This window comes from Dromiciops gliroides, chromosome 6, assembly GCF_019393635.1.
Source record: "Dromiciops gliroides isolate mDroGli1 chromosome 6, mDroGli1.pri, whole genome shotgun sequence".
Lineage (NCBI taxonomy): Eukaryota > Metazoa > Chordata > Mammalia > Microbiotheria > Microbiotheriidae > Dromiciops > Dromiciops gliroides.
Genome location: NC_057866.1, coordinates 261,950,026 through 261,974,176, shown reverse-complemented (window position 1 = coordinate 261,974,176; position 24,151 = coordinate 261,950,026). Strand labels below are relative to the sequence as shown.

At 37.4% G+C, this 24,151-nt stretch overlaps 1 protein-coding gene across 1 annotated transcript in view; it reads right to left on the bottom strand.

The window, feature by feature from the left end:
* ADAMTS3 (ADAM metallopeptidase with thrombospondin type 1 motif 3) overlaps positions 1-24,151 on the bottom strand; it is a 295,940-nt gene that overhangs the window by 176,460 nt on the left and 95,329 nt on the right. Inside the window, 1 exon segment of the mRNA XM_043969646.1 lies at positions 18,865-19,021. Within this exon segment, the coding sequence (XP_043825581.1) occupies positions 18,865-19,021 (157 nt within the window).

Below are 24,151 nucleotides of genomic sequence, written 5' to 3'. Positions count from 1 at the left end.
AGACACGGACTTAGAGGGCCGTAGAAGTATAAATTTGAAAGACCTCTGAGGTCATCTAATGCAACCTTCTCATTTTACATATTAGGAAACTGAGGCCAAGGGCACATAAGTAGTGGCATTGCCAGAACTCAAAGTCAGGTTGTACTTTGACCCCAATTTCAGTGCTCTTTCCACTAACTGGTCCTTGGTTTGCCAAAGAGGTAATCCTTTCCTATATGACCCTTTAATATTTTCCCTATCCAGGTTTTCTCTAATGATTTTTAAGGAAAAGAAGTTAAAAGGAGAAAATGACTTTATCCAGAGTGAAAATGGCAAAGACAGATGCTATTTACCTAACTCTCAAGTAAAAAAATCTCAAAAAGGCAGAAGGAAATTGAACTCTTCCCTGGTGATGAAGTGAGTAAGTCTCTATGACTTAACCATGCCAGATTGTGTGTGTGTGTGTGTGTGCGTGTTGCTGTTGTTTTAATGAAGAGGGAAGAATATTCTTTTGGCTAGACAGGGGCAACATTATGCCCAAGGAACACTTGCCAGCTGTGACATGGGTAGAATGTATTACTTTCTGCTGTCAAGTGAAAAAAAAAACTGCTTTAGGTTTCTTACTTAAATGAGTGAGGCTGAAATAGATGATATTACCTTCCTTCCAGTGTGAGATACTTTTTTGAAATTACCTTCCATTATTGTTTCCAAAATAACTTCCCCATTGAACAAAGTAACTGGCTTTTTAAAAGTAAAGAAGAATTTCTTATAAATGAAATTTCCTATTTTATATTTTCCAATAACCTCTATCCCTTCTTTGGTTAATGATTCTTCTACTAGCCATACCTGTGAAAAGTACAGAATCTAGTTCTCTTCTTTTTCAAATGAGTGCTCTATGATACTCAGGATTAATATCCATTTTGTGCTCACTGTGGTATATGTTGTAAGATATTGGTCTAAACCCAATTTCTGCAAGAGCAATTTCAAGGGTTTTGTTTTTTTTTTTTAGAAATTCTTGTTAAATAAGGTACATTCCACAAGTAATTCATATTTTCAGGTTTATCAAACATGGGATTTCTGAATTTCTGATTCATCCTTACCTAGTCCATTTTACTGACCTACTCTTCTATCCCTACTTAGTAACAGATAGTTTTGACAGTTACTACTTTCTTGTAGGCAGCTAAATGTTTTAGTGAAGAGTGCTGGGACTGGAGTTAGGAAAACTTGAGTTTAAATATGGCCTCAGACACTTACTAGCTGTGTGACCCAGGGCAAGTCATTTAACCTCTGTTTGTTTTGTCCACTGGAAAAGGAAATGGCAAATCACTTCAGTATCTTTACTAAGGAAACCCCATGGACAGTATGGTCCACAGGATCACAGAGTCAAACATGACTAAACAACAGCTTCTTTTCATAGTCTAGAAGTGTTATTCCTCATTCTTGGCTCCATAAAGTCTTCCCTTTGGTAGTGTAATTTCTATATCAGTAAATCTAATTTAGGTAATATCATCATAAATAGTCCCCAAGTTATTTATTTGCTCTAAAGAATGCATTATCAGGGGCGGCTAGGTGGCACAGTGGATAAAGTGCTGGCCCTGGATTCAGGAGTACCTGAGTTCAAATCCGGCCTCAGACACTTGACACTTACTAGCTGTGTGACCCTGGGAAAGTCTCTTAACTCCCATTGCCCCGAAAAAAAAAAAAAAGACTATTGTTATCTACACAGATATTCTCTCATTTGTTTAGGCACTTTGTAGACATCTTGAATGAGATTTCCATTTCTATTATTTTGTTACTGCTCTTGTAGCACCATTGCTAGACTTACTCTTAACTCTGACCCCTATACCCACTGGTAGATTGGATCCCATAGAGTTGCTGACTCATTCTCAGGTTAACCCTGAGAGATTGGGGGTGGTTTCTCATACTATTCTTCATGAGCCTCTGGTTACTATGCTCCCCACTGATTAACAGCTAGATTTAATTAGCTTTTTGAAAAGCAGATTAATGTGGCAGGGTCTGAACAGTTGGCTGCAAAAAAATACACATTACCACAACCCAATCTAGGAAACTCTCCCACAGGTACATATTGTAGCCAAGGAAAAGTGAGCTCAGGTTTAGAGACCACTTGCACCAAAAAGATAACATAGCTCCTGGCTGAATGGAAGTTCTTTTCTCCCTTCTTGGAGTATTCATGAATTTCCCCTGAGGTTCATTACTGCATAGAGTTTCAAAGCTCCAATTCTCTCCAGTCAAAGGCTCATACTCCCTGAAGCAGCTTTTACTCAGTATATCTAGTTTGTCCTTGCTTCCCAATGCACACATTGCCATCCTCCACTGCTATTCCAGGAACAACTTTCATCTGCTCATATGTGGGGCAGGGAGGCACTCCTTGGGGCTTCTCATCATACCATCAGGAACCTCATTATCCTACAGAACACAACAACCTTTATACTCACACTTCATCAGAACCCTCTGCCCCTAAGACCTCTCTGATTGGAGGGTGGAGTAGAGAGCTCCTCCTAAAACCACCATTTAAGAGGAGTGTGCCAAGATCTGCCATTTCTTCATTTCTCACTGCATTCCATCATTCTGTGGCACCAGATACCTCTCTTCCTCACCACCCCCTTTCAATTGCCTTTTCTGTGCTGTCTTCGTCCAGTAGATTGTATATTCCTTGAGGAGAGGGGCTGTCTTCCTTTTTGTATTTGTATCACAGCATTTAGCACTGTGCCTGGCACATAGTAGGCACTTGATCAATATCTCTTGAGAAACATCTGCTTTCATTCAATGACCCAAGTACTTCACTTTCCCCACATTGATTAAAGACTTTTTCATACCAAATTACACTTTTGATTGATTGATTCTTTAATTAAATCAAAGAGGCATTCTCTCATCTGATAAAGGTATCAGGGAATGGAGTGTATGACTGGTTATATCAACCGAGGCTAGGGAGCATGTGCCACCCTTCTTACGCTGTATGGAAATGACCTTGATTTTTGTGGGTTTGTTTTGAACAATTAAATGAACAAATATTTACCAAGTTCTTACTATGTACCAACCAGCATGATAAGGGCTTAGGGTACAAAAAGAAAAAAGAAGATGGCCCTTGCTCATACTCTAACTTGGAGACAAAATGTATTTATAAAACTATGTCAAATAACAGTTGAGGAGGGGACATATCCTTACTTTACTCCTTTATTTATTGGGAGGGCATAAAGCTAGTTTTGAAAAGGTTCTTCTGTGCCTATGCTTTGTAGGGCTTTGCATAGAAATAGTTCATCTAAGGCTTTTTGGAATCTATTGATAAAATCATCTGGTTTAGGATCTTTTTGTTTTTAATAATGGCATTTTATTGTTTTCCTAACCTACACCTGGTATAAATCCAATTTTATCAGAAAGAATCCTTTTTTGACACTGCTATAGTCTTTGTGTCAATATTTTATTTATAATTTTAAATCAATTTTCATTAATGATATTGATTTATAATTCTCTTTCTTTGCATTATCTTCCCTTGCTTATTAGGACTATATCTACCTCAAAAAAAAGTTTGGCAGATAGTGTTCCCTTTCCATTTTTGAGAATCATTTGCATGGTATAAGTGTCATTTATTTTTTTAAGTTTTGTATAATTTATCCAAAAATCCATCTGGATTAGGGAGTTTAGTATTTGATAGTCCTTTGCAACTAGTTCAGATTCTTTTTCCTAAATTGGATTAAGGATTCTACTACATGTTCTATTTATTTGGAAATTTTATATTTTTGTTGACATTCTTCCATTTCTCTTAAATTCCCAGAGTTTTGGAAGGCATAAGTACACACAGTAGGTTCTGAGAATTGTTTTTATTTCACTTCTGCTGTGATTTCCCCTTGTTTTTATTTATTTTGGTAATTTGATAACTTACTGAACTCTTTCCTCAAAGATTAACAAACTCCTGCTGAGCTGGTCACATATTTCCCATCCAAGTGATTCTGAACCCATCAGTATCATTAATCAGACTCCATTCTCCATCTCCAAACTGCTTGCCCACTTTTTCTTTTTTTTTTTTTTAATTTTTGCAGGGCAATGAGGGTTAAGTGACTTGCCCAGGGTCACACAGCTAGTTAAGTGTCAAGTGTCTGAGGCTGGATTTGAACTCAGGTACTCCTGAATCCAAGGCCAGTGCTTTATCCACTGTGCCATCTAGCTGCCCCCTTGCCCACTTTTTCTAATCCTCCTCAAGCCAACTCCTCTTAATGTCTCACTCTAAAGCTATCCAACATTTCCATTGTGCTCTCTGGAATTCCTATTTGATAAGTAACAAATTTGCTTTCATCTTAAATCTTTTTCCTTTCTCACTCCTTCCTTCCTCTAGTTCTCACTGAGACCTGGCTCCCTCCTGATAGCATAGCCTCCCTGGCCACCCTTTCAAGGACTGCTTGTATTTTCATTCATCCTCCCTCTCCTCCTCCCACAAGCTCCCCCCAATCTCTGGTTGAAGTGGGAAGTTGGAATATTACTTGTTCCCATTTGCCACTTCTAGCTCTCCCTCTACAACCATCCCCTAGTAATCTCTCCTCCTTTGATTTTTATTCAATCTATGTGTGCCACCAAATAAAAATTCTTGTACTGATCTCTAGGACCCTCCCTTTATTTCCATAATAAGTTTAATGCCTAACAGTCTTTATCACTTCCTCAACTCTTCACCTCATATTAGAGACTTCAACGTACACAATAATACTCCCTCAGACACTTTGAACTCCCAGTTCCTCAACTTAATTTCCCATAAACTACTTCTCCACTGAACCTCAGCTATACCTAGAGATGGTCATAACCTTGATTTTGCCATCATCCAAACATGCAGCACTTTCATGTTCATGAACTCTGAAATTCCTTCATCTGATTACAAACTATAGTCATTCTACATCTTCCTCTGCCTTTATTGTCACTGACCTCCAATTCCTTAGCCTGAAGTTTTCCCTAAGGCCATGAACCTCTCCTCTCTTTCCCATCTTGGCCCCATGGTCACCCAGTCCAGTTCTACACTGACCTCTTCTCTGGAGTCCCTTGCCCACTTATTCTATTTGCGATGTAGCCCTGCTAAGCTTCAGCTACAGATAACTCTTATCTGCTCCCTTCACTCTACACATGTGCTGCTGAACAAAGCTTGAAAAAAAGTCATGAAACCATGATCAGGATGCATTGCAAGTTTATGTTACAGAATCTGAACTGGGCCCTAAATGATACTAGGTAATCCTTCTACACGTCCCTGATTAACTCATTATCCTATTCACCACAGTGGCTCTTTCAAAACTTTTCATCCTTCCTCAAACTTCCCATAGCTCTCTCCCCCTACCCGATGATCTCAGCTGAAAACCTTGCCTTATATTCTTCCTAAACAAATTGAATTCATTTGTCATTAGCTCCAATTTTTTTCCCCTCCTCTTCTTAGTGCCCAGGTACCTTATGCTACGATCCTTTCCTTCACTCCTGTCTCATATAAAGAGATGGTCCTTCTTTTTGCCAAGGAAAATATACACAAGTTATCCCATTCCATCCTGCTCCTCCAACAAATTGTGCCCTTTCCCATCCCCATCTCATTTTATCTGTAATCTCTCCCTATCTACTGGCTATTTCCCTACTGCCTACAAATATGTTCATGCTTCTCCCAAACTTAAAAAACCTTCACCTGTTCTATCCATCCCCACTAGCTATTGTTTCTTCTCCCTTTCTCCCCCTGCCATTTTATAGATAAATTTCTGAGATCATCAACAAAAGGTGCCCCCACTTTCTTTCCTTTCACTCTCTTCTTAACGTTCTACAGCCTGGATTCTGACTTCATCATTCTACCAAAAACAATCTTTTCAAAGTTCCCAACGATCTCTCTTTTTTAATTTTTTTCTTTTTTTAAAAAGTTTTTCCAATAATCTCTTAGTTGTCAAATCTTATAACCTTTTCTCAGTCCTCATACTTCCTGACTTCTCTGTAGACCCTAATATTGCCAATCACCATCTTCTTTTTAATATTCTCTTCTCTCTAGCTTTCAGTGACACTATTCTACCCTGGCTCTCCTCCTACCTGCCTGACCACTCCATCTCAATCTCCTATCATGGATCTTCATCTAAGTCACACCTGCTAACTGTGAGTGTCTCAAAGGGTCCTTGACACTCTTCTCCTGCTGGTGGTGAAAACAGAATGTGATCATCACTCCTGACCTATATATTAGAGTGATATGCTTCTGTTCCATTTCTCATCTTTCCTTCCTGTCACACATATCCTAATTACTTGTCTTTACCCTTTCTTTCTTTGCTCTTAACCCACCCTTCATGACTCTACCTCTGAAACTGTTTTACTTGTGACTATTCCCTTCTGAACCTAAGTCAACAAGCTTAAATCCCTCTCCCTTTTCCCCATGTGAAGATGAGGGAGAGAAGTTCTTTAGGAAATCTGCAGCCTTAATAAGCAAAGGGAGAAGAACCTCAGCAAAGTAATTGTGGTACAAACTACAGTCAGAAATAGAAACCTCTAGGTGGATGAGGCTGAGGCTAGTTTGTGTGTGTGTGTGTGTGTGTGTGTGTGTGTGTGTGTGTCAGAATTAGACATCTTATTTGTAGGTGAGAGAGAAAAAGAAAACATATTCCCTATGTCAGTAATTGAAGCCACACCCTTGGATGAAGTAAAGGCCAGCTTTCAGGTCACACAGAGGAACATCACCAAGGATAAGTCCAAGGTGAAGGATATTCTAAGAGAAATCTATTATAGGGTCAAATTAGGAATCTTCTCTTAAAAGGAATCAAGTTGTCCTGAAGAACAATTATGAGAAACATGGATCACTCCTAGGTAAGAAACACTATAGGGTTAGCTCAGTGAGGAAAGAGAAATATGGTGGTGAAAAGTTTTAGAAGAATAGTTTTCAGGTTTGTTCAAAGTCTAAGGGCCATAATGTCTGGCATCACAGAGAGTTAATTTAGTGACAGTGAAAGTTCATGGGAAGTATTTAATATATTTATTCACTTTACTATTCAGTATAAAGGAGAAAAGTCAAATGAGTTTGTGACTCAGGTAATTGCCTTGTTCACAGAACAGCTATAACCATTGAGAATGTGAATATGGTCAGATTGCAATAAGTGAACAGAAGGTGAGCCACTTCCAAGAGATACAAGCAACATTTACTTCTCACCAGTCATAATAATTGATTTTATCAATATTTTTACTTCACTGATGAATATGATATGTACCAAAATTTCTTACTGAGAAGCTCCAACCTCAACCAGTTTGAAAACAACCCTTCACATATGGCCTACAGAAGCCAAATGAGGTTGTCATGCTTAAAGATACAGCTTCAAAAGCAGAAGACCACAAGAAAGATATAAGGGTCAAATAAATGGAGGCCAGGGAGGTTGGATATAAGAGTAGCATCAACAAAACACAACCATAGATGGACAACCATCTTTTGTTATAATTTTAGATATCATAACCATATAAATGTTAGATTCACTTGCTAAATGAAGGCAGCCTTGATCCTACTAAAGCTGAAGGTTGCTGAATCTGCCCTGGGAAATGGCCTGAAAAGGTCACTCCAAATCCTGAATAAGTTAAGTATAACTCGACAGGGTCTTATGAGTTCATTCCATCTGGTCTCAAAGGAAATTATCAAGAATATCATGGTAGGGGGCAGCTAGGTGGTGCAGTGGATAGAGCACCGGCCCTGGATTCAGGAGAACCTGAGTTCAAATCTGGCCTCAGACACTTGACACTTACTAGCTGTGTGACCCTGGGCAAGTGACTTAACCCCCATTGGCCCACAAAAAATTAAATTAAATTAAAAAAAAATATCATGGTAGGGATTTTTGTCTTTGTCTTAGAATAGATTCTGCTAAGATCCCTTCCAATTCTAAAATTCTGTGATTCAGTGACCCTGCACTAAAGTTGATGGTAAAGATTGAGAATGTCAAAGGCATTGCTGTTCTGGACAGCAGAACTCGTTACCATCATAATTCAATAGTTCTTTTGGAGACATCTTGAGAAAATTTATTTTTATAGCTTATGAAAGCACTCTGTCTTTATGGACCCAATGACAAAGACCTGAATTCCATAAGAAAAGGATGGAAAATTCCTAAAGAAGCAGTAGATATCAACAATTCAAAATGATAACAGGATACTGAAGATGACAAGGTGGGATCCAGCATCTGCATACTTTATTCATACAACTAGTGCAGAAACATATATATATATATATATATATATATATATATATATATATATATATATATATATATATATACACACACACACACACACACACACATATATATATATATATATATACTAGTGCTGAAATAAGAGAAGTATCTATTGATAATGTGATAAAATAATGGAATTTGGCAGACGCCCAGGGGTCCCACTTAAATGATCATACTGTTTGGGAAACCAGCTAGGGATGATTGGATATGGGCCACACTTGGCCTGCCCTGAGTGATATATGCTGCTGATGTCAGCAGGGGAACCACTCTTCACATCCAGCTTGAAGGACCTCCCTTTTTGGGGAGGGAAAGTAAAAGTAGAAAATGGGACGCTCGCTGAGGGGAGCTGGTCTTTTCCTGTTGGTGAGCTTCCAAGAGGAGACTGCTAAGAGGTGGCACAGCTGTTTCCTATAGAAAATTAAGGACCCCAGGTGGTGAGTTAATAAAAATTAATCCAGCTCTTTGAATTAGCTGAGCTAGAAGCAAATTTGGGGATTGTGGCAGTCTTTGCTAGAGCCAGGAAGATTATCCATTTTTCTTTTTCCCTAATCCCTTGTCCTTGACTTTATTAATTTCACCTTTTCTGTGTATTTTATTCCCATTAATAAAACCCAATTTGTTTGTGGAAAAGAGGCTGTTAATCTCCTTTCTTATTGGCCTGGGAGAAATAACTAAAAAGGCTGTTTGGAAGGGAAAAAACTTTGGACCTAGAGGTCCCTCGTTATTTTCTGAACCCCAATATTACAGCGAGCCACCCAATTAACTCTAACCATATTAAATTTGGCCCCTACAATACAAAATTGCAGCAAGGGAACAAATATTCATAAATGGAATCTGGGGTATGTGAAAGAGTTGGGTATCCTCAAGAGGTTATTCCCAAACTTTGGTCAAAAAATTTAATAATAATACTAAGACATTTTAATGTCTAATAAGGTAAATATTAATCAATATAAACCATATAAGCAAAAGCTCTTTGGGGGACCCTCAATAATTGTTAAGAGTATAAAAGGATCCTGGGTCCCAAAAGTTTAAAAACATTACCTGAGGATTCTTAACCTGAAATTCATCAATAGATGTAAAAAAATTATATCTTTACTTTCATTGACTGTTGGAAGATCTCATTTCATTCCAACACCAAACCTAAACTACCAGGGAACTTGTCTGAGTCAGGTCTACCTCTAACACCACTCCATTAGTCCAGAACTCATACCCCTTTCCTGAAGAGGGATTTACCAACTAAAATCTCTCCAGTAAAATGAAAGTCCCACTAGGCCTCATCATCTCCCCTTGCACTGAGCCATGTGGAACCCTGGACATTTTCTTCTGTCCTGCTACTGTACCCAGAAGACCCCTGGGTCTTCCCATCTGCTCCAACACAGAACCTTCCTATGTGTAATGTCTTATACAATTACAATGTGAGCTCATCCAAGCAAATAAAAGAGAGTAATAGTTTTACACGAAATTCTCTTTTTCTATTCTATTTTGAATATGGAAATGTTCCTTTTTTCTTGATATTCATTAAATTCAGAATAAAAAAAATAAAATTTAAAGTGTGCTCTCCTGGAGAACATGGACTATTTCACAGTGCCTAACACAGAAAGTAATAACTGGTTTTTATTCAGTAGGTTATAACAAGGAACTCTGAAGGACAGAAATAAAGGATGCTATCAAGGAATTTAGTGATAGGAAGAGTAAATGAACTGGCCATGTGTAAGAGGTAGGGGTTAGATTGTCTCATTGACATTCTTGCAAAAATGAGAAGAAGTGAGGAAATCCTCCAAAATTAGGGGTGACCTTCTGTGGTGAACTTTAGGAAAGGTATTCATATAATGTATAAAATGGGCTCAGATCTGAACCATTGTTCAGAACTCCCAAATCAATATGATCATAGATATATTTGTCTATTCATTCATTCATTCAATAAATATGAAAATACTGGGTTCCCCCAATAGCTGAAAGGACAACAATGAGGGCAACAAAATGGACAAAGGGGGTGAAAGGAGCTATACAAAGACCCAGAAAATAAACTTATTTATGTCACAGTTTAGTCTACAACTGTCCTCAGAAAATACCAACCACAGTGGATAAGCCGTGTCATAAATTGATTTTTCCCTGTCCTCAAAATGGAATTTATTCAGCTTTCAAGTCATTCAACAATAATTAAGATGCCAGATAGGAAATAAAGTAAATATTAACTTAGAAATAAATCTATCTTCAATTGAAGTTCGAAGGAAGAAATCTGTTTCCATGAAATTGCTTCATGGTTGACTTTGAGTTTAGTAATTCACTAAATGGATATAAATTATAGGAAACATTTCCAACTGTTTTCTAATTTTAGCTATTGTATAGAATTTGGTCATTTTATAACTGAATATTACCATTTCATCTGTTACAAAATTTCTTAAGATCCTGAAACGATTTTGACCATCCTTTTCTTCAAACCATAAAGTGAAGGACTACCTTTTATCATCTATTAGAGAAAATTGGGCAAAAAGAAAAACAAAAGCATGGGGGAAAATAAATTTCTAAATTACAAAAACAAATAACTGTCTCTACTGCAGCTGAGTTCAGGTTGTTATGAATAAGGACCTCCCTGAAGTAGGCATGTATTTGAATTTGCACTATTCTAAGTTATAATTATGTAAATATGATCATTGGTTCCAGTCCAATGGAAATATACAGTGAAAACTCAAATTAATGCTATTACTTCAGGGGATTCATTATTCACAATAATAAGGACCCTGCTGCAATTATAACATGTATTTGAATTCACACTATTTAAAATTATAATTATGTAAAATATTATAATTGGTTCTGGTCCAATGAAAATACACAGTATGAATTTGAATAATAGGACTACTTCGTGGGATTCATTATTGACACTAATCAAGACCTAGCTGTAATATTCTGAACTATGATTAATGTTAAATTTCAATATAACTTTAAAATATAATAACTATTATTCAATTTAAGAGAAATTATTTAAATATGTGGCTTAAATGTTGACACATATTACTCCAATTTATTAATCCCTGTGAATGTTTCAAACAATCTAAAACTACTTCCATTAAAAAGTAATTGGTACAAGACAGGTCAAACAAGTGCAGACAGTAATTCAGCTCATATATATATATATGTGTGTGTGTGTGTGTGTGTGTGTATATGTATGTGTATATACATATATGTGTATGTATATGTGTATATATATGTATATATGTATGCATAATGTATGAGAGATATTTCACTGACATGTTTCCAAAAAAATCTTACTGTCTCAAAGGTATTAGTGAACTTTTTATATATACACATATGTGTATATATGTAAATTTTAATTTTGGCTAAGAACTCTTTTTTTCTTTTCCTTAGTAATAATGAATCATGTCCCTTGCATTTATTACCTATGGCAAAAAAAAATAATCTCTATGCTTGTTTGTTTTGTTTCCTTAAAGCGATCTTTCTTTGCTTTTTGTTAAATTAGTCTAAGCCCAAAGCATTGGGAAAACAAACTATGATTTTTTTGGCTTAGAGACATGTTTAAATTGAAGTTTCTTAAAGTATATAAAATCCTTAATAAGTACCATACTGATAAATTTCTTGTATATCCTATGTATACATTTGTGCTTCATATTTGTTTAGATTTTGTTAGAAAAATAGTCATGTTAACATTTCTTCATAAACTATTTTTTCATCTCAAGTGGTTTCTTATTCATCACTGACTGAACTCCTAAGACTGACCTGCTCTCTACCTGCCCCCACTGCCTGATATGAGCTTAAAGATAAGATACCTACCCAAAAAGTCCCTGCCTTCCACCCTCAGCCTGGACCTAGAAACAGATAAGAATGTCTTTTCACAGATCCAGGCTCAAAAACTGCCATATTTGACCTCTGAACGGAACACTTGATCCTTAAATGATATAGATCTTGGAAATGAGGGGAAAAATACTGCTAGGAAATATATTGCTTGCCTGAGACAAAAAAAAAAAGTTTCTTTCTGCAAATGGGAAAAGAAAAGCCCTATCTTTGGAAAACTATCGACTTTAAGGACCAGTATCTCACCTCGGAATGCTGTCAGCATGAAGTAAAAGCAACTTCCTATCCCCCCAATAACTCTAACCCCAAACCACAGGAGGAATGTGCCTCAAACTATGTTACCTGGAGTCTATTTCTCAGCTGCATTCTTGCCTATTAAAGACCTAGGACTAGCTGAATGCACCCTCAAACTTTACCCCTATATATTTGGCTTAAGATAAATCAGTTTCAAGACCAAAAGGGAAAAGACTCTAAAAGGGTAAAAAAGGTGAAAATTGCTTGCTTCCAATCTTCATTCAGACTCCACCAGTTCTTTCTCTGTATGTGTTAGCATTTTCCATCATGAATCCTTTGGAATTGTCTTGGGTCATTCTATTACTTCACTTTTCATCAGTTCATGTAAGTCTTTCCAGGTTTTTCTGAAATCCTCTTGCTCATTACTTTTTATAGCACAATATTATTCCATCACAATCAATCATACACAACAACTTATTCAGCCATTCCCCAACTTATGGGCATCCCTTCAATTTCCAATTATTTGCCACCACAAAAAGACCTGTTATAAATATTTTTGTACATGTAAGGAAATCAGGTGAAGCAACCTCTGTAAAGTGTGACTGAAAAAGAAAAAGGAAACAATAATCAGGATGCTATCAGAAAAACCTGGAAAGACTTACATGAACTGAAGCAGAGTGAAATAACAGCAATATCATAAGATGATCTGCTGTGAATGACTTGGTTATTTTCAGTAATTCAATGATCCAAGACAACTTTGAAGGATCTATGAAAAATACAGTCCATCTACAGAGAAAGAACTGATGGGATCTGAATACAGATTGAAGCATAATTTTTTGTTAGTTCCTTTATCTGAAGTTTTGTTTTTATCTGTTTTCTTTCACAACCTGGCTAATGTGGAAATGTTTTGTGTGACTACTCATGTATAACTTATACTGAATTGCTTGAGTTCTTGGGGAGGGTGGGGAGAGAGGGAGGAAGAGAATTTGTAACAGAGTTTTTTAAATTTGATATCAAAATTTGTTTTATATGTAATTTGGAAAAATACAAATTCTAAATAAATAAATTTTTTAAAACAAAGAAAAAATAAAAAGATATCAAGGAAGAATAGAAGGATTGTCAAGAAGCTGTAAGGTCTGAGCTTTGATTTGATCACATACATGCATAGTGGAACCAGTCAGTACAATTATGCTACCTCCTGCTGTTTCATTCAGCAGCACTGCATAGGAGAAGAAAGAAAGTAGATGGTGCAAATCATCTGGGGTTAGAGCATGGAAATTTTGAAGTAAAGGATCCAAGGGTAGAAGAAAATATAAAGTAGAATCATAAACCACTGAGTTAAGACTCTGAAGGTAAAAAGAGTGGGCCTATGGTGATGTGTAAATGAAATCCACAAGTATAAAGGCAGAGTTTACTTATTTAGAAGGACTGATTTTTGTTGCCATTGGTAGTGGTGGGTTGGGGTATAGGATACCTACACCATCAGTACTCTCTGAGGCTCCCAGCACTAAGACTTAGTGACTCTAGTACACTGATGGAATCATGGTAGATGTAAGCCTAGATAGCATTGTACAGTTGTATGTCATTGTATGTTATTGTATGTTTGGGCATGGATAACCACCACAGCTTTGTTACTGTAGGAGGTTTGGACCCTCAGAATTGATCTTCAGGGAGCTTATCATCTTCCCACCACTTAGCTGCAAATGCTTTCTAAATGAGCCGCTTGACCAGAAAATGAAAGAACCCATCTATGAAACTGACCTATCTTTTGCAAAATATAGTGGGATAAAATTTGAAGGTTTATCCAGCTAGTCCTAGGCCTTTCTTGAGTTACTTGAATTAGGAGCTGTTGAAAATCCAAAGATATAGTGCAGCAAATGGAATTGTTATTATTGAGTTTTAGCACTTAGCAGTAGGACCTTTCTTTCACTCCTTTGCCTCCTTGTTTCCTCCTTACTGTATTAAATTATTGCAAGCATTGCTTCACTTTTAGTCTCTTCTCTTCTGTCTTTTTCTTATCTCTGTCCTTTGGGGCAGCTAGGTGGTGCAATGGATAGAGCACTGGCCCTGAAGTTGGGAGTACCCGAGTTCAAATCTCACCTCAGACACCCAGGGGTACAGAGACTTACCAATAAAATCACAGGCAAAGCAAGCATGCTCACTGTCACCACTAGTAAAGCAATTTATGGAATCCCCATAGGTCTGTCATTTTCAAACTATATACCTCAGCACACCAGGGTGCTCAAGTAAATCCACAGAGATATTGAAGGATATTTTAAATTTTCAAAGGAAACAGCAGATGAATACCTACTGCTAAGTGCTAAAACTCACATAATAACAATTTGATTTGCTGCACCATGTGTCTGTGACACTAGATTTTCAGCAGCTCCTATTCAACTAACTCAAGAAAATCAAAGTGGAATAGAAAATAAGGATGGTGATTTCCAATATGATTTCAAGGTTTGAGAAATTATGCAACACCCAACAAGTACACATCTCATTAGTAAGTAATTGTGTTTATTTTAAAATGAAATAAAAATGTTATTTTTATTTCAATTTATAGGTATTTTTTAAACAGCTACTAAGTTGTTATGGCATAACTACTTATTAAGTTGTTTGGATCTAACTACTTAATAAACAGAACTGCTGGATATGTCTTTTGCCTAGAGGTACCATAAAAAAATTACTAAGGGCAGCATGAACTGAGAAATTTGGTAAACCTCTGGCATAGGCAAAGTGGAAACAAAATTATTGCTTTTGCAGATCACATGGTTTATTTAGAGAAACCTGGAGATAGTTGGAAAGTTAATAACTTCAGCAGAGTAATAGGATATAAAAATAAACACATATTGTTAATCTTTCTGTATGTTGTTGACAAAACCTCCAAAGAAGAACCAGAAAAAGAAATGTCATTCAAAAATGAATGAATAAAAAAAACATTTATTAACACTTAATATATGCCAAGTACTAGAGATACAAGTAGAAGAAGTAAGGCAGTCCCTGTTCACAAAAAATTCATATTCTAATTGGTAGAGAGACACATCAAAAAAGGTTAAGCTTCAGGACTGATGGAAAGACCTCAAAATCCTAAGGGTTCAGAAGCAAGGGCTATGGTGGGGCTTGGGATCTTTAGATTATATAAATAAAACAGATGAAAGTCCCAGGGGTCTTCAGGAAAGACTTGGAGGTCTTAAGAGGCGATGGAAGTTGGCACATGGTAAGGCTTATTTCCTCCATCTAACCCGAAAGAATACAGTTGGTGACTTCCATCTTACCCAAGTCAAATGGGCAGTTGAAAAATCCAGATAGGTTTTAGATGCTCCAGCTGAGTGAGGGGGCAAAGGAAGAAGGCAAGGGAGGAGGGCACCTTCAGTGTTCAGTACCTGGTGGCAAGGAAAGTAAGAACTATTGTAAGCCTCTAGGTGTTTCTGCCTTATCTTCCCATCCAGGAATTAGGTGGAAGTAAACACAGAGTATTGCCTCTGGTTTTTTTGTTTGTTTGTTTCTGGTGCGTTTATTCTTTCCTGATCTTATGTGGAGTAGCAAAAATGGAACAAATCAGATTACAACCTTGTGAGCTTTAGGCCAGTAGTCATTAAAAGTGCTTAACAACTTAGCTAGCAGCCCCTCCACAAGCTGGGTCTATACCGTGTGTAATAGGATTACTATCCAACAGAGTTCCCACCAGCACCAGGTAAATTAGGTTACTCTGGTCTGGTTTGGTTTCCCCCTTGAAAGGTAACAACGCTGTCCTTGGTACTTGACTAGACCAGGGGTCTAGAGCTCAAGTCTTACCTCCACTGATAAAACTTCCTGGTCACTTAAGTGCATAAAAATACCCATGTGTAGTCAGAGCCCTTCAGATCTGTTGGATGTCCCAAGGCCATGGGAGTTATTACACTCTTCCCTGCTAACTAGACACTTTTCTGAATAGACAAGTGCCACAGCATTCTTACTGAATAGTCTTTCTGTGCTATTGGAAGACTGAATGATATACAAGTATCTCTTTTTGTTTTAACACTGAAATAACTACTAGAGGATAGGCCTGAGTCAGTGATGACCCTTATTACATCATGTCTTACAAACAACTAAACTAGGAAAGGATTAAGCAGAAAAAGGGAATTATAGACCAATATCACTAATGAATATTAATACAGAAATTCTAAGTGTATTCAGTTTTAACAAAAAGTGAATATATCTCATTTATACTATGTCAGAGAGAAAGATTTTGTCACCTAAAATTCAAATTGCATCAGAACTGTGTGGCATATAAAATTATATGGGGTTTCCCTATATACTGCCCCAAGTTTTAGGGAAAATTAGCTGGGGTTTCTCATATATTGTTACTTAGAAATATTAGGAAAGAGAGAGAGAGAAAACATGGCTCTGAAAGTTAAGAAGCCCTACATACCTAGGATAGAGGGGAGAGAGAGAAAGAGCAGTATGGGAGAGGGAAGAGTGTGCCACAAGAGCAAGAGACCCCTCTCCATGGTTTTTAACCTGTCTCAGGTAGAGGTGGGTCACTCCACCTTGATCCAAGCTAATTGGCCGGTAACATTCAAGTCCATTGATTGACATGACTTGAGGGTGGTCTTAGGTTAGTTAACTTCTTTTAGTTAGTCAGGAAGGTTGATCTACATTTCCTTTGAAATTCTCCTGACTCTGGGTTGGCCCTGCAAAACCAGCCAAAGTTCCTGTGTGTGTGGTGGGGGGGGGTCTCTGAGTCCCCCAATCATCCTATAATTAATAATTTTCTCACAACTGCCCAAAGACAGAAAAATCACTGCATGGTTGTAGGCATGACTAATAAAAAGCAACTTCTCATCTACTGCAAGGAATTCTTTTTTTTTTTTTTTTGGTGAGGTAATTGGGGTTAAGTGACTTGCCCAGGGTCACGCAGTTAGTAAGTGTCAACTGTCTGAGGTTGGATTTGAACTCAGGTCCTCCTGAATCCAGACCGGTGCTTTATCCACTGTACCATCTAGCTGCCCCCTACTTCAAGGAATTCTGATAAACCTGCAAAGCAATTCCTTTCCTCAGTTATCTTTGAAAATATTAAAGGTCCTGGGCAGCTAGGTAGCAAAGTAGATAACACACCAGCCCTGGATTCAGGAGGACTGGAGTTCAAATTCAGCCTCAGATACTTGCCACTTACTAGCTATGTGACCTTGGGCAAGTCACTTTACCCTCATTGCCCCACCCAAATACACACACACACACACACACACACACACATATATATATATATATATATATATATATATATATATATATATATATATAGCAAGTCTGTCTCAGCTTCTAGGGTTGAATATCAGTTATAACTATAATAAAGAAAATACATAAAAACTTCATCTGAAGGTGATAACATTGCTAAGGATGTCCCTACTAAACTCTGGTATGGAATTGTGATAAGATACCTAGAAAAAAGATTGTCTCACCTTTAAACCTTAAATAAGAAAGCTTCACAATGGCAATTAGATGCTGATGTTTTAAGTCTAAGGAAATGTACTTAGAAACTGACATGCCCACTTCCCATTTATCTATCCCATGCTTATAAGGAAAACCAATGGACATAAGTTTTCAAAAGAATAACTCCTTCACATCAACAACTATTTTTCAAACTTTACTAGAAAGAGGATGAGGGAAAATCACCTATAAGAGAACCAGAGTTCTTTTCTAACTCTCCCTCAAATAAATAGCTATTTGTTGCTCAATTATTTGGCTCACCCAACATTCATAAGAAGTTGAGGAAGGAATTCTGGACTAGAAACTGATAATCAATTCTATGCTATGTTAAGATATATTTCTATCAAAAAACATGTGATAAAGATTCTTTAAATATTATATATATTCCTATTATGGTAACTGAAAAAACACAAATATTTATATACTTCATATTTAATATTTATATTAAATTTATATTTAATGCTTATATTAATTTATTTTATAAATTTAAAAACACAAATATTTTAGGCTAAAAAAGTTTGCCTAAAGATATGTAATGAGCTATCTATCCATCAAAATATGCATACTATCCTAGCTTTAAAGCTGAAAGGTATCGTAAAGATCATCTACTCCAAGTCCCCTCATTTTACAAATGAGGAAATTGAAACCCAGGTTAAATGACCTGCCCAAGCAAAGTCACGTAGGGAGTAATTGTCCAAGGCAGGATTTGAACCAACACCTTCCTCTGATCATAGCTGGTGGCTATACTATATATCTTTTCTATTTCTTCTTTCTTTTTTCTTTTTTTTTTTAAGTGAGGCAATTGGGGTTAAGTGACTTGCCCAGGGTCACACAGCCAGCAAGTGTTAAGTGTCTGAGGCTGGATTTGAATTCAGGTACTCCTGACTCCAGGTCTGGTTCTCTATCCACTGTGCCACCCAGCTGCCCCTTATATAGCTTTTCTATGTCTTATTTATATGAATCTTATAGTTCATTCAACGACCCAGAGTAAAGTAATCCTCAACAAATTGTGCCTTTATTCATTTATTCACTTCTACATATCAAGTTTCACTTACCCTAAAGCACAGGGTAAAATTCTTGCAAGTCAGGAGAAATTATTTTTTCAGTACCTCTCTTTTACATTTAAAAACTAAAGTCTAGCAAAGATACATACCTCTGTACAGGAAGTCTTTGGACATGTCAAAGGGTACATGCTTGACTGATGATCTCTTATATACCACGTGAATCCTTCCTTTCTCTTCTTCCTTCTGCTTCCCTTTCTCCAAAGGTTCAATGAAATACTCATCATCATCTGTCCTTATCATTCCAGCCTGGAGAAAGGAAATGAAGTGAAGAACACAATGTTCATATAACTTAAAGCAAGACTGATTTTGACTTTTGTGTTAGAACTCATCTTGCATTTTAAAATGGGAAAGGGCAAAAGTCTAGAAATAGTTGGCATTTATATTGTGCTTTAAAGTTTCCAAAGTGTTTTACAAGTATTATTTCATTTGATCCTCATAACAACTGTGGAAGGTAAGTGCTATTATTATCCTCATTTTACCGAAGAGGAAACTGAGGCAGTGTCTGAGATAGGGTTTAAATTCAGGTCTTTCTAACTCCAGGTTCAATACTCTGTGACACCTTATTGCCAGGAATTAATTAATTAGCTAATGCAGTTCCCCACTGGCTTCTAATTTTAAAAATTTCAATGATTTTGATATCCCTTTGAGATTGTTCTTTGTCTCTTGGAGGCAAAATAGTGTAGTAAAAAGAGAACTGAGTATCATTTCAAGCTTAGTACTACTATGCCTTTGGCTCTGCCCTCTGGAACCCAACCACTAAGAGCAGAGTTGAGTTTATCATGATTAATTCTACCAGATGGGTTATTGGGGGAGAGAGGAGGAAAGGAGTATACTGGAGCAAGGGAAAAACACCTGTGAAAGGGGAAGAGAAGGCCAGTGATTCAGGATTAATGTGAAGCATGACCAAAGTATTTCCTGAAATAATGAACTAGGAGAAGCAGTCACTAATCAGGACAAGCAGTACCCTGAGTCAGAACTTTCTCCAGAAACAAAAGGTGTCGGGGGTACTAAGAACCCAACAGTTTTTAAACATCTATAAATAATTATTTAAATATTGGTACTATAGATGTAACATCTTGGGAAAATCTGTGTCCTTCTCCCTTTAGCTTACCTTTATTTGTAATGAGCATGTTTCCTGGAGTGACTAATTTCTGTGAATGACCCATGATAAATCGAGGTCTGTGAGTACGTCTAAATCCTTCAAGATCCCCTTTACATTTTCTGTTTCTATCAACTCTCAAAGAAGCGAGTCCTATAATTAACTACCTACTACGTAATTCAGTATTGACTTTTACATTAAAATTGCCATTCTCAAGCTTCTGAAGGGAATTCCTAGTTCTTATAATCAATGATTCAGTGAACAAGATTAGGCCTGCCAGGGTGAGAGGTGATGAGCAGCTGAGCTAGGGTGGTGACTAGGTACCTGGAGAGAAGTGGAAAGAGTGGAAAACATCAAGATATAATCAACAAGACTCGGCAACTTGAACATGGAGGGAAACTAAGGATTCATTGATGACTTTAAGGTTGCAAACCTGGGTAACCAGAAGGATGATGATGCACCTGATAGAAATAGAAGAATGATTTAGCATCCCAGAAAGTCATAAAACCCCAGTTTCTTTACTTTTGTCTTTCCATAAATCTGACTATTACTTGGGTCATCTCATCTCCCCCCTCTCTAATCTACCCTTCACACAACTGCCAAAACACTATTCACAAAATACACATCAAAGATCTCCTATACACAAGAATCTTAAGTAGTTTCCTATTGCCATGAAGAGAGAATGCAAACCCTTCTGTTAGGCTTAATTAAGCCCTTCTGGGATCTAACCAATCTTTCCAGACTTATTTGACATCATTCTCCCTCACATACTCTATGTTTAAGCCAAACTGGCCTACTTGCTATGCCCCATCCATAACATTCCATCTCCTGGCTCTGTACATTTGAACAGACTGGACCTCATGCTTCCACCACTCCTCTTGCTCACCTAAGGTGTCATCTCCTCCATGAGCTTTATCCTGATATCTTCTGTTGTCATAATCTCCAACAACCTCCAAAATAGCTATGCATTTGCTCTTCACATATTTTGCATTTTCTTCTTCATATACATATTGTATTTTCATCCCACCCCTGGTAGACTATAAGCTACCTGAAGTGAGGGACAGTTTTAGTTCTGTCTCATAGGCTCAACACTTTACCCAGAGCTTAGAATATGGCTCTCCCCATGCCTGTTCTACCTCCAACTTCCTGGAGTTCCCAGAGCATAGCCCCAAAGAAGAAGCTCCCTACTGAACTCATCCCATTCTGGCTGCATGTATCTTACTCCCATTTAAGTACTCCTTTTCCTGAGATAAAATGGCTCAAACTGTAAACAGTCCTCCTATTGCAGACCCACTATGGTTGCTCATATGTCAAAGAACTAGGAAGAACCCTAGATATGACAATGGTAACCCCCCCCAAAATTTAATGTGCACAAAGTGGGCTGCAAAGAGGTAAAATTTGTCAAGAAATACACAGGGGCAGAGAAAGCACTAGAATCACATTCCCTGACTTCCATGAATAAAATTTGATTTTCCTCAACTAACTGTAAGGGCCAAATTTAGTATGGGAAGAGTTCATTGGGTGGCTCACCTTAATATTGGGTTAAGAAAAGAAACAGCCTCTTTCAAAAACAAAACAGGTTTATTAATGGTAACAAGTTCAAAACACACAATCTGAATCACACAAGTGAGATTAATAGAACTAGAAACAATGTATAAATCTCTGGGGTAAAAGGGCCCCAGGCACCCGAAACTAAAAAAAACCCCAAACCCACCATACCCAAAATCTGTAGCTCTAAGGAGAATCAGCTGTGCAGTCTCTTCTGTTTTTGTCTGAACGTCAAACACCAGCAGCTCCTCTAAATGTCTGCCTTCCTTTTCCTTTTCTCTCAGAACCCTTTCCTCAGAAAACTTCCTAACTACCTTTTCTCTAACTCCTTCTAAATGTAACTCCCTCTAACTGAAACTGGCTCTCCCACCAGAAGGGAAGGGGCAGTTCTCAATCATGCTGAGTCTCCAATTGACTCAATACACACACAAGGGCTGTCCCCATTATAATCTGGCCAGACCCATGTGGGCATGGGGAAGCTATTAGAGGTGCTATTAGTTAATTTGTTTCAATAAATGTTCCCTGTGGTCAGAGTTCCTCTTGTTTGTTCAATTATCTCTCAAATAACACACCCATCTTAGGCTTTTCAGCTTACATTTTTTTTCAGTCTAGCAATAATGAAACAAAGATAGGGTTATGAAAACCTCAAATCACAATTAATTCCTTACATAACAAAACTATGGTTTGGTTGAGTAACAGCAGTTTACCCACTCAGTAGTAAGAAAAGCAGTTGTTTCAAATGTGTATATTAATGTTAGTCAGGTTTGTTTTAAGACAGTGAAAGAACTAGGGTTTTGTGGCTACTAGGACACAGATATTATGTTTCTCCTCCACATCTTTGCCTTTTCAAGCTCTCCTCTCTCCTAATCTTAAACCTGAATTATCCCAAGGTTTTTTCTTGGACCAACTTCTCTCTCCCCATTACCCATCTTGGCAATCTTATCTATGCCAAATGTTTCAACTATGAGTTCCAAGCAAATGATTCTTAATTCTATACTTCAACCCCAACCTCTCTCCAGAATTCAGCATTATGGTTCCAAACATCAGTTAATTGTCTTCACTTGTATATCCCACCAGCACCTCAAAATCAGTATGTACAAAACTGAGGTAGTCTTCATCCCTATGTCTGTCTGTCCCACTAACCTTCTTTCATTTCTATTGATGACACCATTAACTTCTCAGGAACTGTTTCATATTCCTTTGCTCCAAATATTCACTGTTTCCAAGACTTGTTCATTTTACCTCAGCAATATCTTTTATATCTCTCCTCCATTCTCATTGTCCATCACTTATTTTTGCCTCAACTATTGTAATGACATCATCAAGGGCTTTCCTGACTTCAGTTTAATGCTGTCTTGTCACTTCTCTATTCCAATACTTTCAGTGATTTCCTCTGCCTGCATTAAATACAATGTTCTGATTTTCCATGGACCAAAATGCCTTATCTCATAACAGTTTCTCATGTTCTATTTACTCAACTTTCTAGACAACCTGGACTTAATTTCCTTCCCTTGTTCTTATCCTACTCTCTCTTCTTTGATCAACTTGTCCCCAACACATACAATGGGCTCTCCTCCCACACCCACTCATCCAACCACCTCTAGCTATTGAAATTTTTCAATTGAAACTATCTTGTGAAATGAAGCTTCCCCTAACTTCCCTCACTGATAACCCCAAGTCAGAATGATTTCTCCCTCCTCATTTCATAATATTTTGTCTGCACTTAACTCACTTTTCCATGGATTATAGTTAATGATGATTGCCTTTCACCCCTTTGGATTGTAATGGCCTCCATAAGGGTATGACTCTGTACCCCCAACACCTAGCACAGTGCCTTTGCATACAGTATCTGAATTTTGTGCCATATATTAAAAAGATTATTAAGACTTTACACAACTGCCAGATATTTCCCAAAGTTATCTTCTGAGGATTTTGCCTTAGTCTGTTTTCTTGGCATTGTTTTTCCTGTAATTTTTCACCAATTGTCCATGATTTTCATGAAGCAAACGCAAGGAAAGTGTTTCTCATCCATGTCATTTTTCTGGTCTAGTGTCTAATGTCTATCTGCCACTATGGTGATGGGCAACAGAGAAATGAACAAATGAATACTCTATACCAATAAAATACATATGCTCCACAAGGTGGATGAGTCATGTTTGGAAGACATTTGGCCCTCAGAGATCCATGCGGGACCTGCTCCTAGGGGTAAAGCAGAAATAAACTTAGGGAAGATGATGTCAATCTAAAGACAGAAACTAATGTCAAACATACTCCCAGACAGTTCATGTTTTTCAGGTAAGCTCTCCTCAAGAATGGCTCAAATGGTGCTCTTAACCCATATGTCAGAAATTCTCAGAAGAATTAAACGCTTTAAATTCTGGCTCTATGAACTATTTCCACCAACTATTTGTCCTATAACCTGGGGATGTGCTGGGTTTTAATGAACTTATAAATCCAGTTCCCCAAATCCAATACCAACATAAGCTTGAAGGTAAATTAAATGGTTTAGCATAAAATGCTGATTTATATCTTGATGTGTTTTGAGGTAGCTCGTGGCATAGAGAATAGAGAGCACTGGGATTGGAGTTAGAAAGACCGGAGTTCAAATCCAGGCTCAGACACTTACTAGGTAAGCTCTGTTGGCTGCCTTAGTTTCCTCAATTGCAAAATTGGGAAAATAATAGCACCTACCTCCCAGGGTTGTTATAAAGGTCAATAAGATAATACTT